The sequence below is a fragment of the Hesperophylax consimilis genome, chromosome 28 (genome assembly GCF_061612785.1).
Source record: "Hesperophylax consimilis isolate HC1 chromosome 28, BYU_Hcon_1.0, whole genome shotgun sequence".
Taxonomy (NCBI): Eukaryota; Metazoa; Arthropoda; class Insecta; order Trichoptera; family Limnephilidae; genus Hesperophylax; species Hesperophylax consimilis.
Window position 1 is genome coordinate 15,402,379 of NC_142863.1, and position 19,016 is coordinate 15,421,394.

Here is a 19,016-nt window from a genome sequence, read left to right on the forward strand (position 1 = left end):
GACAAGGGGCGCCAAAATTTTAATTGCTCCAGGCGCCCTTTGGCTCAGCGTATCTGCCGGCCCTGTATCGCTCTGTTTTTTTTTTAACAACAGTCATGTGTCAGTTATGCTTGTAATGAAAATAACATTGCATTTACCTAGAAATTCCAGTTTGAAATTTCAGAACCCCATTTGACTGTTTTTGTTGCTTAAAACATCAGAAAAACAAACATTTCTGCTTTTTAGTTAATATTGAAAACATGTCATATTCTCAACGTTCAATAGTTTTCCAACCCAAAACAGAGACGCCTATAAAAGGATGATAAGATAGCTAAGATAATGTCACAAATTGCAGACCAAATGATGAAACCAAAATAGCAATCTTTGAGCATAAAATAGACAAAAGATATTTGGACCTACGCTAGAAAAAAGATCTTACAGGATAAAGATGAATCATGAACTAAAAAATCTAATGGATCATAAGACCATTACAAGGTTCTGTATATCCCAAAGACTGGGATGGGCTGGACATGTGGAAAAGATGCCATATGTTTGGACGCCGAAAATGATGACTGTGTAGATGCCCCAGTAGAAGAGACCCAGAGGCAGACCGAGGAAGAAATGGATAGACTATGTGGAAGATGATTGGATGAAGACAGAAACGACAAACGATTGGAGGTAAATGGTGATTGACCGCATACAGTATAGAATATTTGTGTACGAGTCCAAATCCACTCTAACATGTGTAGCGCCATAATGGTGATGAGCAGACAATCAGTTAAACGAGGCCACTCTTATAAAATAATTAACATTACCACTAAACATAACCTCGAAACAGCATCTGAATTAATCCACCTGCAGCTTCCTGAAGCTGCCGATGACACCGGTGCCCAGCTCGTCCTTCATGTCGCTGTCCAGCTTGATGGTGCTGTCAATGTCGATGAACATGTCGTCCAGGGCCAGCACCGACTCCCGGCAGTCTCGGAGCCGCTTCTTCAGGGAGGCGATCATGTCAGCCATGGGTACCTCGCCTCCGTACTCCTTGGGCAGGATGGAGGGGTCAATCTTCTCCTTCATCTCGTCGGCTGTCTTGTGAAGCTGGAAAATTCAATAATCAGATTATTTATTTATTGTGCTGAATTTATACCATATAAAATAAGAACAAGGGAGATTGGCCATGAAGTACATATTACCAAAATGAAATTTAGTAACATTGTTGAATTTAGTAAAATAAATATGAAATGTTTATTTTTAAGCATGTTAGTATTTAGCAAACCATTATAATGCCAGATAGGGTTTGTTGTTGATGAATATGATTTGCTTACCATGATTCTGTTCTTGAGCTTGTCACTGAGCACGGAGACTGCAAACACCACGAGCTGGTTGGCGTAGGAGGGTATGTTCACAAAATGCGTTTCCTTGTGTCGCATGGGAGTGGAGTTCTGAAACAAACAATTGTATTTTTTTTTATTATTCACATTTTAGAGAAATTATAACATGGATAGTGTAATTCTGTGCACAGTGTACCTCGTGTCTATAAATCAATACCAAAATTTCCTCTGAAATTATAAATTATCTTTGTCTGTCCAACTGGGAAGTATTCCCGTTTCAGGGCAGCCAAATTGTGTATTTAGTACATTATATGCTTACAATGGAATGGTGATGCTGTCAAAACAAATTTTGAGAACATTATTGATTGCATTCGAAGTGACAGGATGGTTTCTTTATCCTTGAAAGAATCGCAAAAATGTAATATATTACCAGGGTAAATTTGAATAACATTAGTAATTGCATTCAGAACAGATGAATGGTTTCTTTCGGGACATCACAAGTCTGAGATTCTTTCCAGGGCATTTTGGAGAACATTTACAATTGTTTAGTTAGAATTTCCACATTTATAAATCAGTATCACTATATATTTATAAGTAGGTTCTGACCCATCTACCAACTTATTTATAAAACATATTGTGGTGATTTGCCGTGCCGATCATCCAGATTTCTTCTTAATGAAAGAATGTGGGTACTCCGTTACAATGCATTTTTATTTACGTAGTCCAAGTGAACAATATAAGAGCTTGATATTAAAAAGAGGAGGAGTTACAACAGACATGCCTTTTTATACGTCTCGGTCATGCTGTCTCACTCAGATATGCCTGTCTTTTACCCAAATATGCCTGTCTACAATCCACACATATTATGTTATATTTTAAGTTTACAAAAATTTATTTCAAATAATGAATTATACAATTTGGCCGAAGAAACGTAACTATCTCAATGGCAATTCCTTTTTCAAACTTTCTTCGGGCAGGTAAGTACCATAGTAATATTGAAAATACAACGATTTCACTTTTGAAAAAAAAGAGTCTTTACTGAACCATTAAAACAGCCACCATCTTGAAATGGAAATCGAACGTACAAACAGACCAAATGCAAAACTGTCCGCTCAGTCGCCGAGCTACGAACAAACTGCACGAACTATCAAAATGACACAGCGATGCAATGAAAGTTATGCATTTGGTGTCTAGAAAGAAATAAAAGCGAAGCGTTGATGCAACTTGGACTACTATGAGTGAACGTTGTTGGTGACACGCGTTGTATGCCCAGTTTCATATTAATAATAATGGTTCATGAACCATCTCCCTTGTTTCTATTATCAATGGGTTATTGGGCACTAATATACGGACCGTTATACTGACTATAGATAGTGTCTTAAATCGGCTAGAATCTTGCGATCGTATATAAAGGTAGCAGCCAAAAAAAAAGAGTTTATTTATTTGCAAAAACAGTATAAACCAGTTCATTGCAATATCTGTAATTAAAGATTACAAAAAAGTGAATAACAAATACATTTACAAGTGGGACAAAAAAAAAATGTTTCAAATTTAGGTTTACAATGTTGAATAATATTTCACGTTTAAATACATTGTAGGACATGTGGAAAATATCCACATTTCCTGCAAGACAGTTAATTAACCTAGTGATTCTTCCCAAGGGCATCACCATTGGTAAGTTAGTTCTGCACCTAGGAAGAATCAAAAGCCTGTGTTGGCGGCCTCGTGCAGAAATATCCGGGACATATAATCCTATTTTAGCCAGAATGTCTGGTATTAATACTTAACCGTTTAGAAGCTTATACGCCATCAGGAGTAATGCAAGATCCCTTCTGGAACTAAGGCTGCATACACCCAGCATTCCCGAGATAAATGCTGTTGGAAACAGCCATGGGTAATAACCAAACTCTCTCATGTAGAAGTATCTTCTCGACCATTAGTACACAGACAGTGTCCTCTGGCCCCCATACCTGAGATCCACTCTCGAGAATACTACGCACTAAGCTAAAGTAAAGCAGCCTTATAACTGCAAGGTTGGTCAAGTCTTTTGAACTGTGTATTTACAAAACCCAATAACTGGCTGATTTACAGATCTTAAGTTCAAAATTAAGGTAATGTTGATAGTTCTTAGTCGAAGTTGTCAAATTAGTTCAGGGTTCAGAGCACTTCCCTGGCAAAGAAGAGGTTATGGGTTCAATTTCTAGATGCGACTTGAAATTTTTTCTGACTTTTGTTTTTTTTCATCTAAAAATCAGTAATATTTAAATATTACAAAATGCGGTCTTCACTATAAAAATATTGAAAGTGGGTTTTTTCTGTTTTTTGGCTGCGTATTGCATAATCAATTCCCCGGTTGGGCAGCGTTGTGAGGTGGGTTAAGGTGGGGTCTGTAGGAAGAAGAGATTTTATTAATGCGGGTCTTGAAGAATTGTTCCCGATTTGTATAAAGGAGGAAAAACAGACGTCGGTAGCTCGTTCCACGTACGAGCCGACTTCCACAAAAACCTGTTGAAAAAACGACCCGTTCACATGAATCCAACATCAAACCAACAACCCAGAGGTGTACTTGATAATAAATTTTCCAATATCGAAAATCAATAACATTGGCTTTTCCAGCCCAGAGGTGTTGATTATAATAATTTTTTTTTAATTATTTTGACCTAGAAAAAAAATTTTAACGCTGATAAATTTACGTGAATATTAAATTGATAATATAAATTTCCCTTAATCTTCGAGGTATCAGATTATATTCGCAGTGTATAATAAATCATTTCTAGCTTTTTCAAAATGATGACAAATATGTTTTAACCTTGATTATGTAAATTAATACACAGCATAGTAACAGCGAACAAATTAAGAAACCCACCTAATATTTTTCTTATATTGTAACTATAAATTGAATTAATCCAATATGTTATAATGTACCCTGATACAGTGTTCCTTAATTGTGCATATTATTACATGTACCTTGATAACATTTATCAGGTGTTTTCATAAAAAAAAACTAATATTCGGGTGTACAAATATGTCTGAAAAAGTTTTTATTTTGATTACTTTGAAAAATATATATGTATATAGACTATATATTACTAGCTTAACTATTAATGTAAAGTATGGAAATATAATTCATAACAGCAGCGTGTACAAATGTTAACTAAACCAGGCAATTTGGCTGTCCTAAAACGGGTAAATTTCCTAGTTGGACAGCCAAAGCTTCCTTAATATGATGTAATTATTTGTATCTAATAAATAAATAAATAAATAAAAATAAAATCGATTGATTGATTACGTGTTTAAATCGCTACGCAAACGTCTAATCACCTCTGGGCTAACGAACAGTTAATAAAAATCAATAGAAAAAACGGTAAACTTTCGATTTCTTTCTGATTTCAATTTTACGATAGGATTACGTTTGCAAATCTTGGAGTTTATTGCCATAATAATAATAAACTAATGTGTTATATAAACTGTTCGTAATACTCACAAACCAATAAACATAATGGTAAGTATACATTTGCGAACCGAGCCACGAATTACGAGAAAGGAATGAAGCAACTGCAAGCGGCGTTTCGCGCCATTTGCGGTTGCTTCATTCCTTTCCCGTAAGTTAAGGTTCAGTTTGGTAGTTTGACTCGCTTATATGTTATACGTAACACAAGAAAGAAATCTAAACGGAAAAGATATACAGGGTTTTCCAATAAGAGGTGTTATTTTGATATTCAATCGCAAAAGATCCATGGTTTCGTTGCTTGTGTGGCACGTAGCGCCGTCTTGTTGAAAGTAAACGTTGTCCAGATCAATACCATCCAATTCCGGCCATAAAAAAATCATTAATCATCTCTCGATAGCGCAATCCATTCACCGTAACTGTTGATCCAGCCTCATTTTCGAAAAAGTAAGGTCCAAAGACTCCGCCGGACCATAAACCGCACCAAACAGTCACACGTTGAGGATAGAGAGGCTTTTCAACAATAACTCTTGGGTTTTCCGAGCCCAGATGCCACAATTTTGCTTGTTGACGAAGCCACCGAGGTGGAAATGGGCCTCATCACTCAAGATGATTTGCATTTGATTCACTCAAGTGAATTTTAATAATTTCAACGCGTTGTTGAAGCGTGTATCGTTCCATTTTTATTAATGGCGTAGTTTCTACTTGTCAAATGTCAAAAAATGACAGCTTCAAAAGTAACATCTACCGAAATAGCAGGCTATTCAAAATAACACCTCTTATTGGAAAACACTGTATATCTACAATTCATTAGCATCTTCCGGTGGCGTTCTCGAATGGACGGATTTTTTTGCGTCCGCAGAATATTGCTATTCCTTTGTATAAATATCATATTATTATGTAGCGCAGACCCGTGAAAAATCACGGGATATCATAATATTGCAGGATTTTTAAAGCTGCAAGTTTGTATATAGAACACATGAACAAGAACAATCATTGCTGCAAAATGATCATGAAAAATATGCACAAAAATGTACGTACTAATTTATAGGTAGAAACTTTATCACTTGTCTGTATTTGACGTAATATCAGTTCCACTTTTGAAAATTACCATTAAAATAATTTTCTATTAAAATATCATATTAAAAGTAGGTACTTTATAAACTATCACTCACAGACAGAGCCGTAACTGAAATTAGTATGTTTGAATGAATTACCTATAGGTGCTCGGATTTCAACATTTAATCAATTTGAAAATGAATCCAATCAAGAGTAGGTACATTTGTTCATTGAAGTAAATACATCTTTAATTTTAAAATTGATGAATATTTGCGCAATAACAATAATAATCTCTAATATCTCGCAATAATAATACCTAAATCAAACGAACTGACGTACATATTGTGCATTGAAAGAGTCCAAGAGAATTTTTTATTATTATTTCTACGGATATTATTACCTCTGGCTATACACATCTTTTATATCTTGGACATGATCAATTACCACTCCTCAGAGACACGTAGAGGTATTATTCTGATTAATTATTATTTTTTTAACGGTTACATATCTAACAATGAGATTCTGGCTCAAATAAATTTCTTGGTACCAGAGTCTCACTCTCGAGGACGTCGCGATAACCTCCTTTACTGTAGAGCTAATCGTACCAATTTGTTCATGAACTCACCCGTGGAGAGAGCCACGGTACTTCCTAAATGTAGTTGATCAAAAGATCGCTATGTTTTTCATGTCCTACAACGCACTTACAGGGTTTTTGGCATTGCAAATACATTGTATAAACGGTACAATTATAACGAATTAGACCCCAATCTATAATGTTATAAAAAAATCTATAAATTAATTCATCGCTTAATGAAAATGGCGTTGGTACACCTGCATAGTTTTAAAGGTATTTAAAAGAAGAAAAATTATATTGAGCAGAATGTTTGATTTCGCACACAAGTGGCAGTAGATCTCGCTGATGCCCTGTTACATTTATTTTTCATGTGAATACTAGTCCCCGACGTTGACCGGGCCTTATACAGAGTTTTTCAAATCAGAAGTAGACAGTTAATTCCTCTTATTTTGAACATTCATAAAGAAGCATCAAAATTCTGGTTTAAAGCGATGCCATACGTAGTAATGCAAAATCATGTGTTTTTGGTTTGAAAATTTGGTCGCCTAGAAATGTTTCAGATGCTTTAATTAAATACTGCGAGTAGAATACATCTTGGCCTTTGAAATAATCGAGTATTTTTTAGATAAGTCTTTTTATAAGCAGGAAAAAAAATAATGTATAAGGCCTGTGAAAACTGCTTTAAAATTCAAAATCTCCTCCTTACGAACCCATTTTCGGTTATGATTTTATTGTATAATGTGGAAAATTAAGTTATTTATAAAATGATCGGAAAAAAATTATATTTTTATGCCTGAACATCCACAACATAAAATAAAAGGCACTTTTTGGACATGTTTTTTTCTTGCATAAATCAAAACAGGCGGATGGTGTTAAGCGGGATTTTAAACCTTATCGCCATCTACGTAAGGGTTGTTATTGATAGCGGCTCAATTTAAAATATTACACGACGTAGTGCATCGCCTTAAAGGATTGATAAAGAGGATGGGGTGGTTTTTATAAATCTCATGTAGAGAGCTATCTTCCTCTTGTGTGCAAAATTTCACCAAACTCGGAATAAAACTGTAGATTTCAAACTGTCCAAAACCAGTGGGACAGAGCTTGTCTTTTAAAATAGTTTTTATCAATAATATTTTTTTTAAAACGTTATTGTAATATTACTTACAATATCTTTGGCATTCTCAGACTATAAAAATATTAACCATTCGTTATTTCGGCTACTAGCATTATACCTAGCTCTCTCATTAAAAATTTAGGCGTATTAGATCTATCAAAAAAAAATGCAAAAATCAGTAATTTTAAATACATGTAGGATAACGAAAGATTTTTTAAATATTTATGTTGATGGATCAGTAGGATTTATAGGCCCTGTTAGGAGTTCTACCGAGCCGAACTCTCTGATATGAAAATATCTGGAGTCGGTGAATTATTTTCCCATTTGATCTCTGGTGAGTTGACGTGTTGTTCTTGTATTGTTTTGTATTTATTTTGCTTATATAATGCACTTGCATAATGTTGATTGACTAGATGATCATTTGTGGAAAAGTGTGTGGAAGGGTTTAGTTTTTCCTATGGGGAAGATTTAACCCTGACATAAAATCGGAAAGTAAAATGACTCAGACTTAATAATTTTAAATTTTCCATTATGTTAGGTGACTTGGATTAACCCAGACTAAATCAGGCACCAACATTAGCCACAGTCATAATTGTGTATTACGTAAATTCTAACGCGTTGTGTAATCATTTCGTAAACCGAATTCAAAATTATTATTATGCTTTAAAAACAACAAAATTAACGGGGCTACGCGAATGGTTTGAAGACCTTGAGCTAAATCACTTTCAAATGTGATATTCTCTTAAAATTATCGTATTTTCAAATTATTTAAATAAATTAATCATCTGTTTATGAGATCCATGCTAATAACTTTACGACATCTTTGTATGCTAACCTAAGGCCCTTCCTACACAGAGATATTTACAAGCTATGTGACTGTGACGCAATTACAAGTAGCCTACCGGTATGCTACTCTTTAAAGGTGGTTTCCGTCCACAAATTATATTCCGTACGAATTCACGATCACAAGATCACATTTTCACGTGCAAGCCGCGGAATAATTACAATGTCAAGTGGCTCTAGCGACGAAGTTAATAATATTGTTCTTCTTTATATTTAGAAGCATAAAAACGATGTAAGGGAAGATTTTGGATTCTCTCATGCAACGAAATAAATTTTAATTGTATTATATATTTATCACCGCCAAGTAACTACAATGTACATGAGAATGGTATCAAATGGACTTTTGTTTCCAACCTCAATTCATGCCTTTTCTGCTAAATCCTTTTAAAGTATTCCGGTAAATTGTGGTTATTTGAACATTTATGTTTTTCCAAATTTAAATAATGTTTGGACGTCATTACTGTCAAACGAGTGGTAAGTGCGAATACAACTCGCGTAGCATACGAACGCTGGCAAAATAGTATGGCGGATACTCATGACCAGCACGTATGCTAAGCGCACGAAGCTCTAGTTGCTTGTAAGTATATCCGTGGAAGAATGGTCTTAGACTATTTGATTCTATGGCGGCACCTATGCGGACACGCTGCTTACAGTTGCTTCGTTCCTTTCCCATAATTCGTGGCTCGGCTCGCTCTTCAGTACACTCTACTGTTCGGTCTACGCAGCATAAGAGTTCATAACCACCCCCTCCCAACTACCTTCAACCTCACAACATCTCTAAATAGCATAAAATAAAGTTGGTATCTGCGTCTGAATGTTTGTGCGCTTAGTTCTTATAAATTACACAATGGATTTTGATAGGTTTTTCACTATCATTTAGAGAATTTCTTCCGGAAGGTTTACATATAAGATACATATACAGGGTGTATCGGCAAGTACCCGACAAACTTTAACCAGCTATTCCTTAGCACATTTGGAGTAAAAAATGTTATGGGCGCTTTGCTGTCCGGTAACATTTTTTTTCCATTAAAAACAAAAAATAATAAAAAATCTACACTACGTCTCTGTCATTGGCATTTTTTCTCGTGTTCAACAGCTGTTATTAGCAAGTGTGTCACAAAGTGTCCTCGCTCTTTCGTACACACTAAATAATAATAGTTAAAAATGAGACGAATGGTGCTGTGCCATTTCGTTGTGATTATAAAAGCGCGCCAACGTAGATACGTACGTACATTATTCAACGAAACTCGAACAAAATATTGCCAGACGGGTTTTCAAACTTTGACAAAGGATAAAACATTGGTGACATGTGGTGAAAATATGAATAATACATTTTTTATTAAAAAAAATGTTACCGGACAGCAAAGTGCCCATAACATTTTTTACTCGAAATGTGCTAAGGAATAGCTGGTTAAAGTTTGTCGGGTACGTGCCGATACACCCTTTATATTATATTTATAGAAAGTAGAGAAAAGTCGATGTTTTATAATCAAGTCGTAAAAATATTTTTTCGGGTACTACATTGCTAACACTGGCTAAACCTTATGAGACACATGAAAATAATGTACTACAGAATTTTATATATTAAAAAGACCTACAGAAAAGTCCGATATGGTATATGTATATCTCATAAGGATAACCCCCAGCAACGCTGGATACACGTCAGCTAGTACCACAATAAAAATGTGTATGACATAGTCCCACTGACCTCGGACAGTTGGGACTCTTGTGTGATATTTTCACATTATTTCTTTATTTACACACGCACACCGAAATTAGTTATTTTGATGATATACTTTCCGAACTCCATTATTATTCAAAACAAATATTATTATCATTCACATTGGTTCGAATTTTGAATAATTTAAACAGCGTTGCATCACCATAGACAAAAAACATCAACGAAATTTCAACACTCAACTTCAACTCACAACAGACACATTATAACTTAACCATGAGAAAAACCCATAGACGTGAGTGGTTTATTTATGCCATAGACCTTAAAAATTACAACAAACTCTTACTGTATAATTATTTTTAAAAAATAACAATGTATTTTTAATAATGGCATCTTTATTTCGAAATTTGCGGTTTATTCAGCCTTTCAAAAGTGGAGCGGTGAGTCTACGAGAGGAAAATTTAGCTTGCCTTGGGAATTGCAACAACAAAATAACGACGTAGAATAATTATAGAAAACATCTTTATGGTGACGATAACCATTAACCTAAAAAGCCCTGGACGGAGCAATTCGAGAACAATTTGAAGCCGCGGGGTGAGGGGGGAGATGTATAAAAAATGCCAAAACCTATTAAAAAAACTTAATGACTTATCCCATCAAATACCCAATCAAATTATAAGCCGTTATAACTGCGTTGACAAGACAAAAATAAAATTATAAAAGCTTCAATGCCAATCATGCGTCCAGGGCTTTTTAGGTCCATGACAATAACCGTGTTTTTAATATAGTGAACAGTTTTCACAGACAATTGAAAAAAGGGAGATACGGCATGAAAGCGTGCCTACTCTAACTACGACCAAACTGCACGGTCATCTAATCTAGCGGCTGTGCAATACAATACTTTTCGAAATGGGTATTAGTACCGCCGCCCCTGGAATCATTCATAGATTTCCAACACCTCTGCCATAGTTCACGGCTGGTGGTTTGCTACGTTTGGCGACTTAGCGGGGTTGCCCGGGCTCATGGGGGTGAGGTTTGTCCAGATCTTGGTGGCGGATGCTTCCGCCCACGAACTGCGTCGCAACCAGATCGGGTGAGATTGGTTGAGGAAGACCCTTTGACCTCTCCAGCTGGACTCACTCGACCCATCCCCTTGCACCGCAGTGGGAGGGATGAATACATACTGCACACATTCTTCAATCGAGAGAATGAATTAATTGAGACGGATAATGTCGATTAAATTATCGGAGTCAATTGGTTAGACGGCCTCCATGGTGTCGATGTCGCGGGTTCAAATCCCGCCGTGCGCGTTGTGTTATTTCACAAATTACTCCTTTGAAATAATATATCGTATATTTGCGACACGCTTCAAAGTGGAAGATACTCTCAGTATCGACCTGGTGTAAGACCACCATTCAGAATTGAAACGTTGCTTGAAATGGCTTTGGCCGTGTTTGGTGACCATATTTGAATAGCCAGGAACTTCCCCACCTTCCTTTTCCCTATCCGCCTACCTTCAGCTTCACTATCTTAATTGAGGATGCCATAGTCTCACTGGCTCCAGACGGTTGGAACAGAAGAGTTTGTGAAAGACCATTACAGAGTTGTGTGGCATTTCATCCTATCTGCTTACCCCTGAGAGGAATTAGCCTGGAGGTTCACTAACTGCAGTTTTATTTTAAATTTAAGGCGATGCAATACGTAGTAATGCAAAATCATGTGTTTTTGGTTTGAAAATTTGGTCGCCTAGAAATGTTTCAGATGCTTTAATTAAATACTGCTAGTAGAATACATCTTGGCCTTTGAAATAATCGAGTATTTTTTAGATAAGTCTTTTTAAAAGCCCAGAAAAAAATAATGTGTAAGGCCTATAAATATTGCTTTAAAGTTCAAAATCTCCTACTTACGAACCCATTTTCGGTTACGATTTTATTATTTATAAAATTCTCGGAAAAAAAATAAATATTTATGCCTGAACATATACAAAATTAAATAAAAGGTACTTTTTGGCCATGTTTCTTGCATAAATCAAAACCGGCGGATGTGTTAAGCGGGAATTTAAACCTTATCGCCATCTACGTAAGGGTTGTTATTGATAGCGGCTCAATTTAAAATATTACACGACGTAGTGCATCACCTTAAAGAACATTTGTGCTCGTTACCATTATAAATTTATTAGAAGTATATCGTTGAGTTTGAATTTCTCAGATAACTTTCTCTGAAGACTGGAAACTGACAATATGAATGTCATTGTGCCACGAACCAATTTCACAAATTATTCATAACCGTTATTATTTGATCCTGCGTGTTGCATAATTAAGAAACATTAAATACAAATGTCGTACAGTTTGACAAAATAAATGTAGAAATATAATAAATTCGATCATTTTTTCTCTACTCTACTGGCAACACCGATTTTGGAACAAATTGCTTCCTTATTTAGCCAAAATTTCGGACAGGGGGGTATAATTCCGATCGAAAATTGTAACCGTGAATATTGTGAAGTCATATTGTTGCCTAACTATATCCACCAATGAAAAACTCTGAAAATCTATGGAATAAACTTTCAGAGATTTTCATTGATGTATAGTATAATAAGTAGGCTCCGAATGATATTTTACTATCTATATATTGGCATATCTATGTTTTTTTAGGACCAATTTGTTTCATACAACAAGCCCGAAGATATCGATCTAGTGAGTGGTTTATTTACGAGCATTGCAGTATCCATCATGAGGGAAGATGTGTAATCAAAGATTTTGGTGTAATGATATTTTACTGTCTATATATTTGCATATCTATGTTTTTTTAGGACCAATTTGTTTCATACAACAAGCCCGAAGATATCGATCTAGTGAGTGGTTTATTTAGGAGCATTGCAGTATCCACCATGAGGGAAGATGTGTAATCAAAGATTTTGGTATAATGATATTTTACTGTCTATATATTTGCATATCTATGTTTTTTTAGGACCAATTTGTTTCATACAACAAGCCCGAAGATATCGATCTAGTGCGTGGTTTATTTAGGAGCATTGCAGTATCCACAATGAGGGAAGATGTGTAATCAAAGATTTTGGTAAGGTGTGTGCTGATGCACAATTTTCGATTACACATCTGGCCTCATAATGGACACGAATGCTGCCCAAAACGTTGGGTAAACAAGGAGGTAGCTCAACACGGCATAATACCCCAAAAATTAATACTTTTGGATGTGAAAATCTCAAATCATAATAAAATTAAAATAGATTCGGATTTGTGAGGTTAGCAATCATCTCCTTTCCAAAAGTAGCACTAACACCATTCAAACATTATATAAAAAAATACGGACTTAGACCATAGTGTTTTTTTGCAAGTTACGCCATTATTCCTCCAAGGTTACACCCTTTTACTTTCGAACTATTTTTACTTGTCATACTTTATAGGCAAATCAGATGTAAAGCAAGTCAACTCTAACATAATATTATGTTAAACTGAAGCATTATTAAGTGGGAAACCAGTTTGTGACCAGAATGGTGTGACATTACGACGATGTAAGATTTTTAAAGAATGTGTCGCAATGAAAAGGTTAAAATATATAATTCTATCCACATATTTTTAAATTCTTTTATTCAACGTCTCGATTACAAATGGCAGTGGTGTCCAGTCCACACTGTGCCATCACAGATCAATGCATGCCACTGTTGATATGTAAGTATTCCTGGGGATATGAGAATAACTAGTTACTTTTTGCTGACGATCTTAAACTGCTCAGGATGATATGCGACATTCAAGATTGTTTTGAATTACAATTTGATTTAGACGCAATATCTTCATAGGCAGATGAGAATAAAATTTCCTTTAAGGCGATGCACTACGTAGTAATGCAAAATCATGTGTTTTTGGTTTGAAAATTTGGTCACCTAGAAATTTTTCAGATGCTTTAATTAAATACTGCGAGTAGAATACATCTTGGCCTTTGAAATAATCGAGTATTTTTTAGATCAGTCTTTTTATAAGCCCAGAAAAAATAATGTTTAAGGCCTATGAAAACTGCTTTAAAGTTTAAAATCTCCTACTTAAGAACCCATTTTCGGTTATAATTTTATTGTATAATGTGGCAAATTAAGTTATTTATAAAATGATCGGAAAAAATTTAATATTTATGCCTGAACATCAACAAAATAAAATAAAAGATACCTTTTGGCCATGTTTTTTTCTTGCCTAAATCAAAACAGCTAGATGGTATTAAGCGGAAATTTAAGCCTTATCGCCATCTACGTAAGGAGTGTTATTGATGGCGGCTCGATACAAAATATTACACGACGTAGTGCATCGCCTTAATGTTAAAAAAATTGTCACTCTTACGTATACGCGTTCCAAAACCCCGATCAAATTTGATTATAAACTAAATGATGAAATATTGTCATCAGTAAAATCTTTGAATAGGTTGATAGAATGCATTGTCAACGACAACGAGTATTTCTGCCTAGTTTCAGCTCAATGGGATATCGAGAAGTATTTAAAAATTGAGCCTGTTCCAGGCACAGAGACGCCCACAACGAACTTCAATGGGATTATTTCTTAGGTGACTGCTTATTTTATCATTACTGACCAGTTGCTTCACAAAACTGAAATAGTAACAGAACTTGGATAGAACCTTCACTGATGAATTGTTCAAATTCTGAGAAACAACCCTTCGTTAGTATAGCATAACGATAGGTAGGCACATATTATAATGTACTTACATATAGCGTGACAGGTTATATAATATTCTCGTTTATTATACAATCGTGCTATCTGTTTATTTTTTACACTTAAATAAACGCATTTTAATTATACATCGTTTAATTCTGCCGGTTACCGGAAGACTTTCGACTGTACACTTACAATACAGTTACATGGATAACAGATTCACAAGGAGATATGGCATTGAAGCATGTCGACTGAGGCCAATCTACGACCAAACTGCACGGACGTTGCGTTTGGTGTGTAGGTAATTTATATCTAAACTTTCACACCTCGCGACATCTGTAATGAGTTAACAATAACGCCTCATTTGATCTATGTACCTAAATAGTAAAGTTGTTTATCTGAGGTTATTATTATTTTTTAGATTCTAAAAACACTTCGAACTGGTCCAGTTGAAATAAAAACATCACTTTGAAGAAAAATATTATAATGTAGTAATTTTTCAATTTTGGACCTGGGTGAAAATTTACTGTAGTGAAATATTGTTAATTTATTAAAAATCTGGTCAAATTATTCGTTCTCCTGTTAAAAGCGGGACTGGAGTCCAGTAACGAATGAATTGACAAATTTCATCAGTAAAGCACGAAGATGTTTAAACATTATGAGGAAGTCGGAACACGTGTTCTTAAAAATAATAATATTTTCGAATCTCGTCCATTATATATATTCGGACAAAGCCACCTATGTGAACACGTGTTCAAATATATTATGAATGACTAACATTTCATTAGAAAATGGTCATGGAGTCACAGTACCTTGTATTTCTCCGTGTGGGTACTACCGCCTCCCCAGGAACCATTAATTTAGTTAGCTAATATCCCAAGTGGTTCGCTTCTTTTGGTGGCTTAGCAGATGTGCCCGGGTTCAAGGGTGATGTTTATCCAGGACTTGGCGGCGAATGCGTCTGCCCACCGCAGTGAGAGGCATGGATTCATACGCCCGTCTCTTCTAGACACCCTAAATTCCTACCCACCCTTAATACTTCATATCCTTCCAAAAACTTTACTTAAAAATATTCCCCACACAGCATCCCCAAAAATGACACAAACTCTAAAGGACAATATTTGTTCTCAGGACCTTAAGTGGAAATAATGTTAAGAAAATATATTTATTTAAATTTATCATTAATAAATTAAACCAATTTACGTGTAAAGCCGGGGAAAATTGTGGTAAGACATCTCTAAACAGTATACAATAATATATCCGTGTCTGTCTGTTTGTGCGCTTAGTTCTTCTAAACTAAACAACGGATTTTGATAGGGTTTTCATTATCATTTAAAAAAATTCTTCCCGAAGGTTTATATATGTAATACATGCATATTATACCTATAGAAAATAGAAAAAAGACGATGTTTTGTAATCAAGTCGTAAAAAAATTATTTTCGTTTTATATTGCTAACGCTGGCTAAACCTTATGAGATACATTAAAATAATTTTCGACGGAATTGTATATCTTAAAAAGTCCTACAGCAAAGTTAGTGACGGTATTTGTTTATCTTCTAAGGATAACACGTCAGATAGTTTTATAATAATGAGAGTGAACATGACATGCGATTTTTACGATTCGCATCCGTCATCACTCCTTTCACTTTTGTATTTACAGATGTTATTATTGAACCGAAACATTAACTCAAAATTCAAGATGACATGACACAGCTAGGCAAAAATACTTTGTATTTACAGATCGACACATTTAACTTTGCAGTCGATGAACCACTCTAGATTATGGAGACGTCAGTGTTGACGCAATTATATGCATCTCCCTTTAACATTATATGTTCCAGCATTCCTCCACCCAATTACCTCTCCCTGTCTAACAGTGTAGAGTACCTATATCAGTGACATTGCAACAATTTATTATTCATTGTCAGTCTGTTAAGAAAACCTGTGCAATAAACATGCCTTCAATGCGTTTAATTTGGGCAAATTACGGAAGCATGTGATAACCAGCATTGTTTCTCAATGCCATAATATAGATCAAAAAGACCAGAGGTAAGTCAGAATCCGTTTCTAATTCTAACTGTTAACCACAGCTACTCAATAGTTGTGTCAATTATGATTACAGTCCACAATACAACCACAAACTGTTTCGCATACAATATTTACGACTCCTATCAGTGCTAAATAAATCTTTGAACTTCTGCATTATTTGGAACAATTAATAATAAAATATTATATTCGAAGCTGACAACGCAACTTAAAACTAGCTGTGTGGAATTAATATTTAAAAAGTTTGTAGAGTTCATGAATGCCGAACACTTGAGAATAAAGCTTCGTAAGCGAGCGGCTTTTGTGCGGATTTGATTTGTTTACAAATCTACAGTTTTATTTCAAGATTGGCGAAATTTTGCACGCTTAGCCTTCAAAACAAGAGCAAGGTCAGTGTCTACATCTGATTCTGAAAAAATCTGTTTAAAGCCCAAGAAACGCAAGATTAAAGATAGTTACGCGTAAAAAAACTTTTCAGAAACATAATTGACATTATAGAGCGATTGAACGAAGGAAGAAGTATAAGGAGAATATATGACGCAAATGAAGAAGATATGGTACTATTAAGTAACCCAGATACTAAGTCAGGAGTCAGAATAACAGAAGAGTATGTATGAGACGATGCATATGAATATGAATGAGGAAAGAGATGTATACAAAGACCGAGTTTTTTGGCGATATTTCCTCTCTGCCTTCCCCTGGTGGTTAGTTAGTTAGTTAATTTTAATTATTTTGTCAGCCAAATTTGTTTAAATTTTGTCCTAACTGCCGAGAGCAAGTGGAACTATTGCATCTCCGTTTGCGGGCATGTTGAGATGCTGTAGGGAGTGGAAGGGTAAGATGAAGGTTTAGATGTATCTGGCTGTTCAGTTATTTGTCACCAAACACGATTAATGCTATTTCAAGCAACGCCAACGTTCAGTTTCTGAATTGTAGCCTTTCTACAACTCTGAGACCATCCAAACATATTTTGACAACTGAATAACAGAAAACATGACATCTTTATTTACTATTTTGGCTGCCTGCAAAGTTAACTTTGTCAAGCTTTACAATATTATTTGTAATCAAGTACCTATATCACCACAAATCAGCTGACACAGAAAGGGAAAGCGGCCTGACCGCCTAGCGGCTGTTCACCGTAAAGTGTGTAAGTTTTAGAATGGTATGATGTTGTTTCCGAGATGCCGGTTATTACAGGCACCAAACAAAGCACATCGTACAGAATCTCACTCATGGATCAAATTTGATTGAAGTATACCCATACCTTTATCGATTTCGGTTTTGTCAATAAATTTCGACATTTATTATTTCTCAACTAAATTTATTGTTAATTTTACGATCTCAACCACAAATACCTAATAATAAATATGGTGTTACGATTATTCAAACGTTTTATGACAGTCGTATTTTTGACACGATAAAGTACGCATTTGCAGCTATGTAACAGGAATCATATTATTTGATTTCGTGCAGTGGCAGTGAAAGAAAAATGTAATTTTAATTCTGAATTATAAAATTAGTACAAATTCAAAAAATAATATTGTATTTGCTAAAGGATTGAATCTGTGAACATGATTGATCTCTAGAAGATAATTCAATAAACACATTGTCGCGTGTTCGATTCCTCGGCTGGCTAAGTCCTCCATCACAACACAAGCAACACTTTCGGCTTTCTGTGGTGGTAGTAGGAGATTTTCAAACATTGTTGGGTTATTCGTAACCTGGGAATGTTTGTCTTTCTTTTTAAAAAAAAAAAAAAAAAAAATATACGGAGAAAAACGAAAATTACTAATTTATTAAGAATCTCTTCAAATTATTGGTCATCTGGTTAAAAACTAGATTGCAGGCCTTCAACGAATGCATTTTCCTGAAAAACTTTTAGTAAATTACGAATATATTATGAAGATGTCGGAACACATTCAATAACAACGTGCATTTATCTAATACACAAAATTACTTGATTTGCATGAAAAAAAATTCTACGTTTTATAAATTTTAAATTAAATATCCCACTAGAAGACTTACAATATCATTTTTTATTAAATACTCTAAAAATAGACACGACAAAATACACTATTCCATTGCAACACACATAAGCGCAATTACATTGTGAACTCCCCAATACATCGGTTTCACAGTATGGGAAACCAGTACTTAGGTGATGTCGATATATTTAAGGCGATGCACTACGTCGTGTAATATTTTAAATTGAGCCACTATCAATAATAACCCTTACGTAGATTGCTATAAGGTTTAAATTCCCGCTTAACA

At 35.0% G+C, this 19,016-nt stretch overlaps 1 protein-coding gene across 1 annotated transcript in view; it reads right to left on the bottom strand.

Moving 5' to 3' along the window:
• Positions 1–629: 629 nt before the first annotated feature.
• Positions 630–19,016, bottom strand: part of LOC149410242 (clavesin-1) — a 70,469-nt gene continuing 52,082 nt past the window's right edge. The window contains exons 5-6 of the mRNA XM_089648520.1: positions 1,305–1,421; positions 630–1,077 (exon numbers count right to left, since the gene is read on the bottom strand). Of these exons, the coding sequence (XP_089504646.1) occupies positions 826–1,077; positions 1,305–1,421 (369 nt within the window). The 3' untranslated portion in view covers positions 630–825. The remainder of the gene's footprint in view (positions 1,078–1,304; positions 1,422–19,016) is intronic.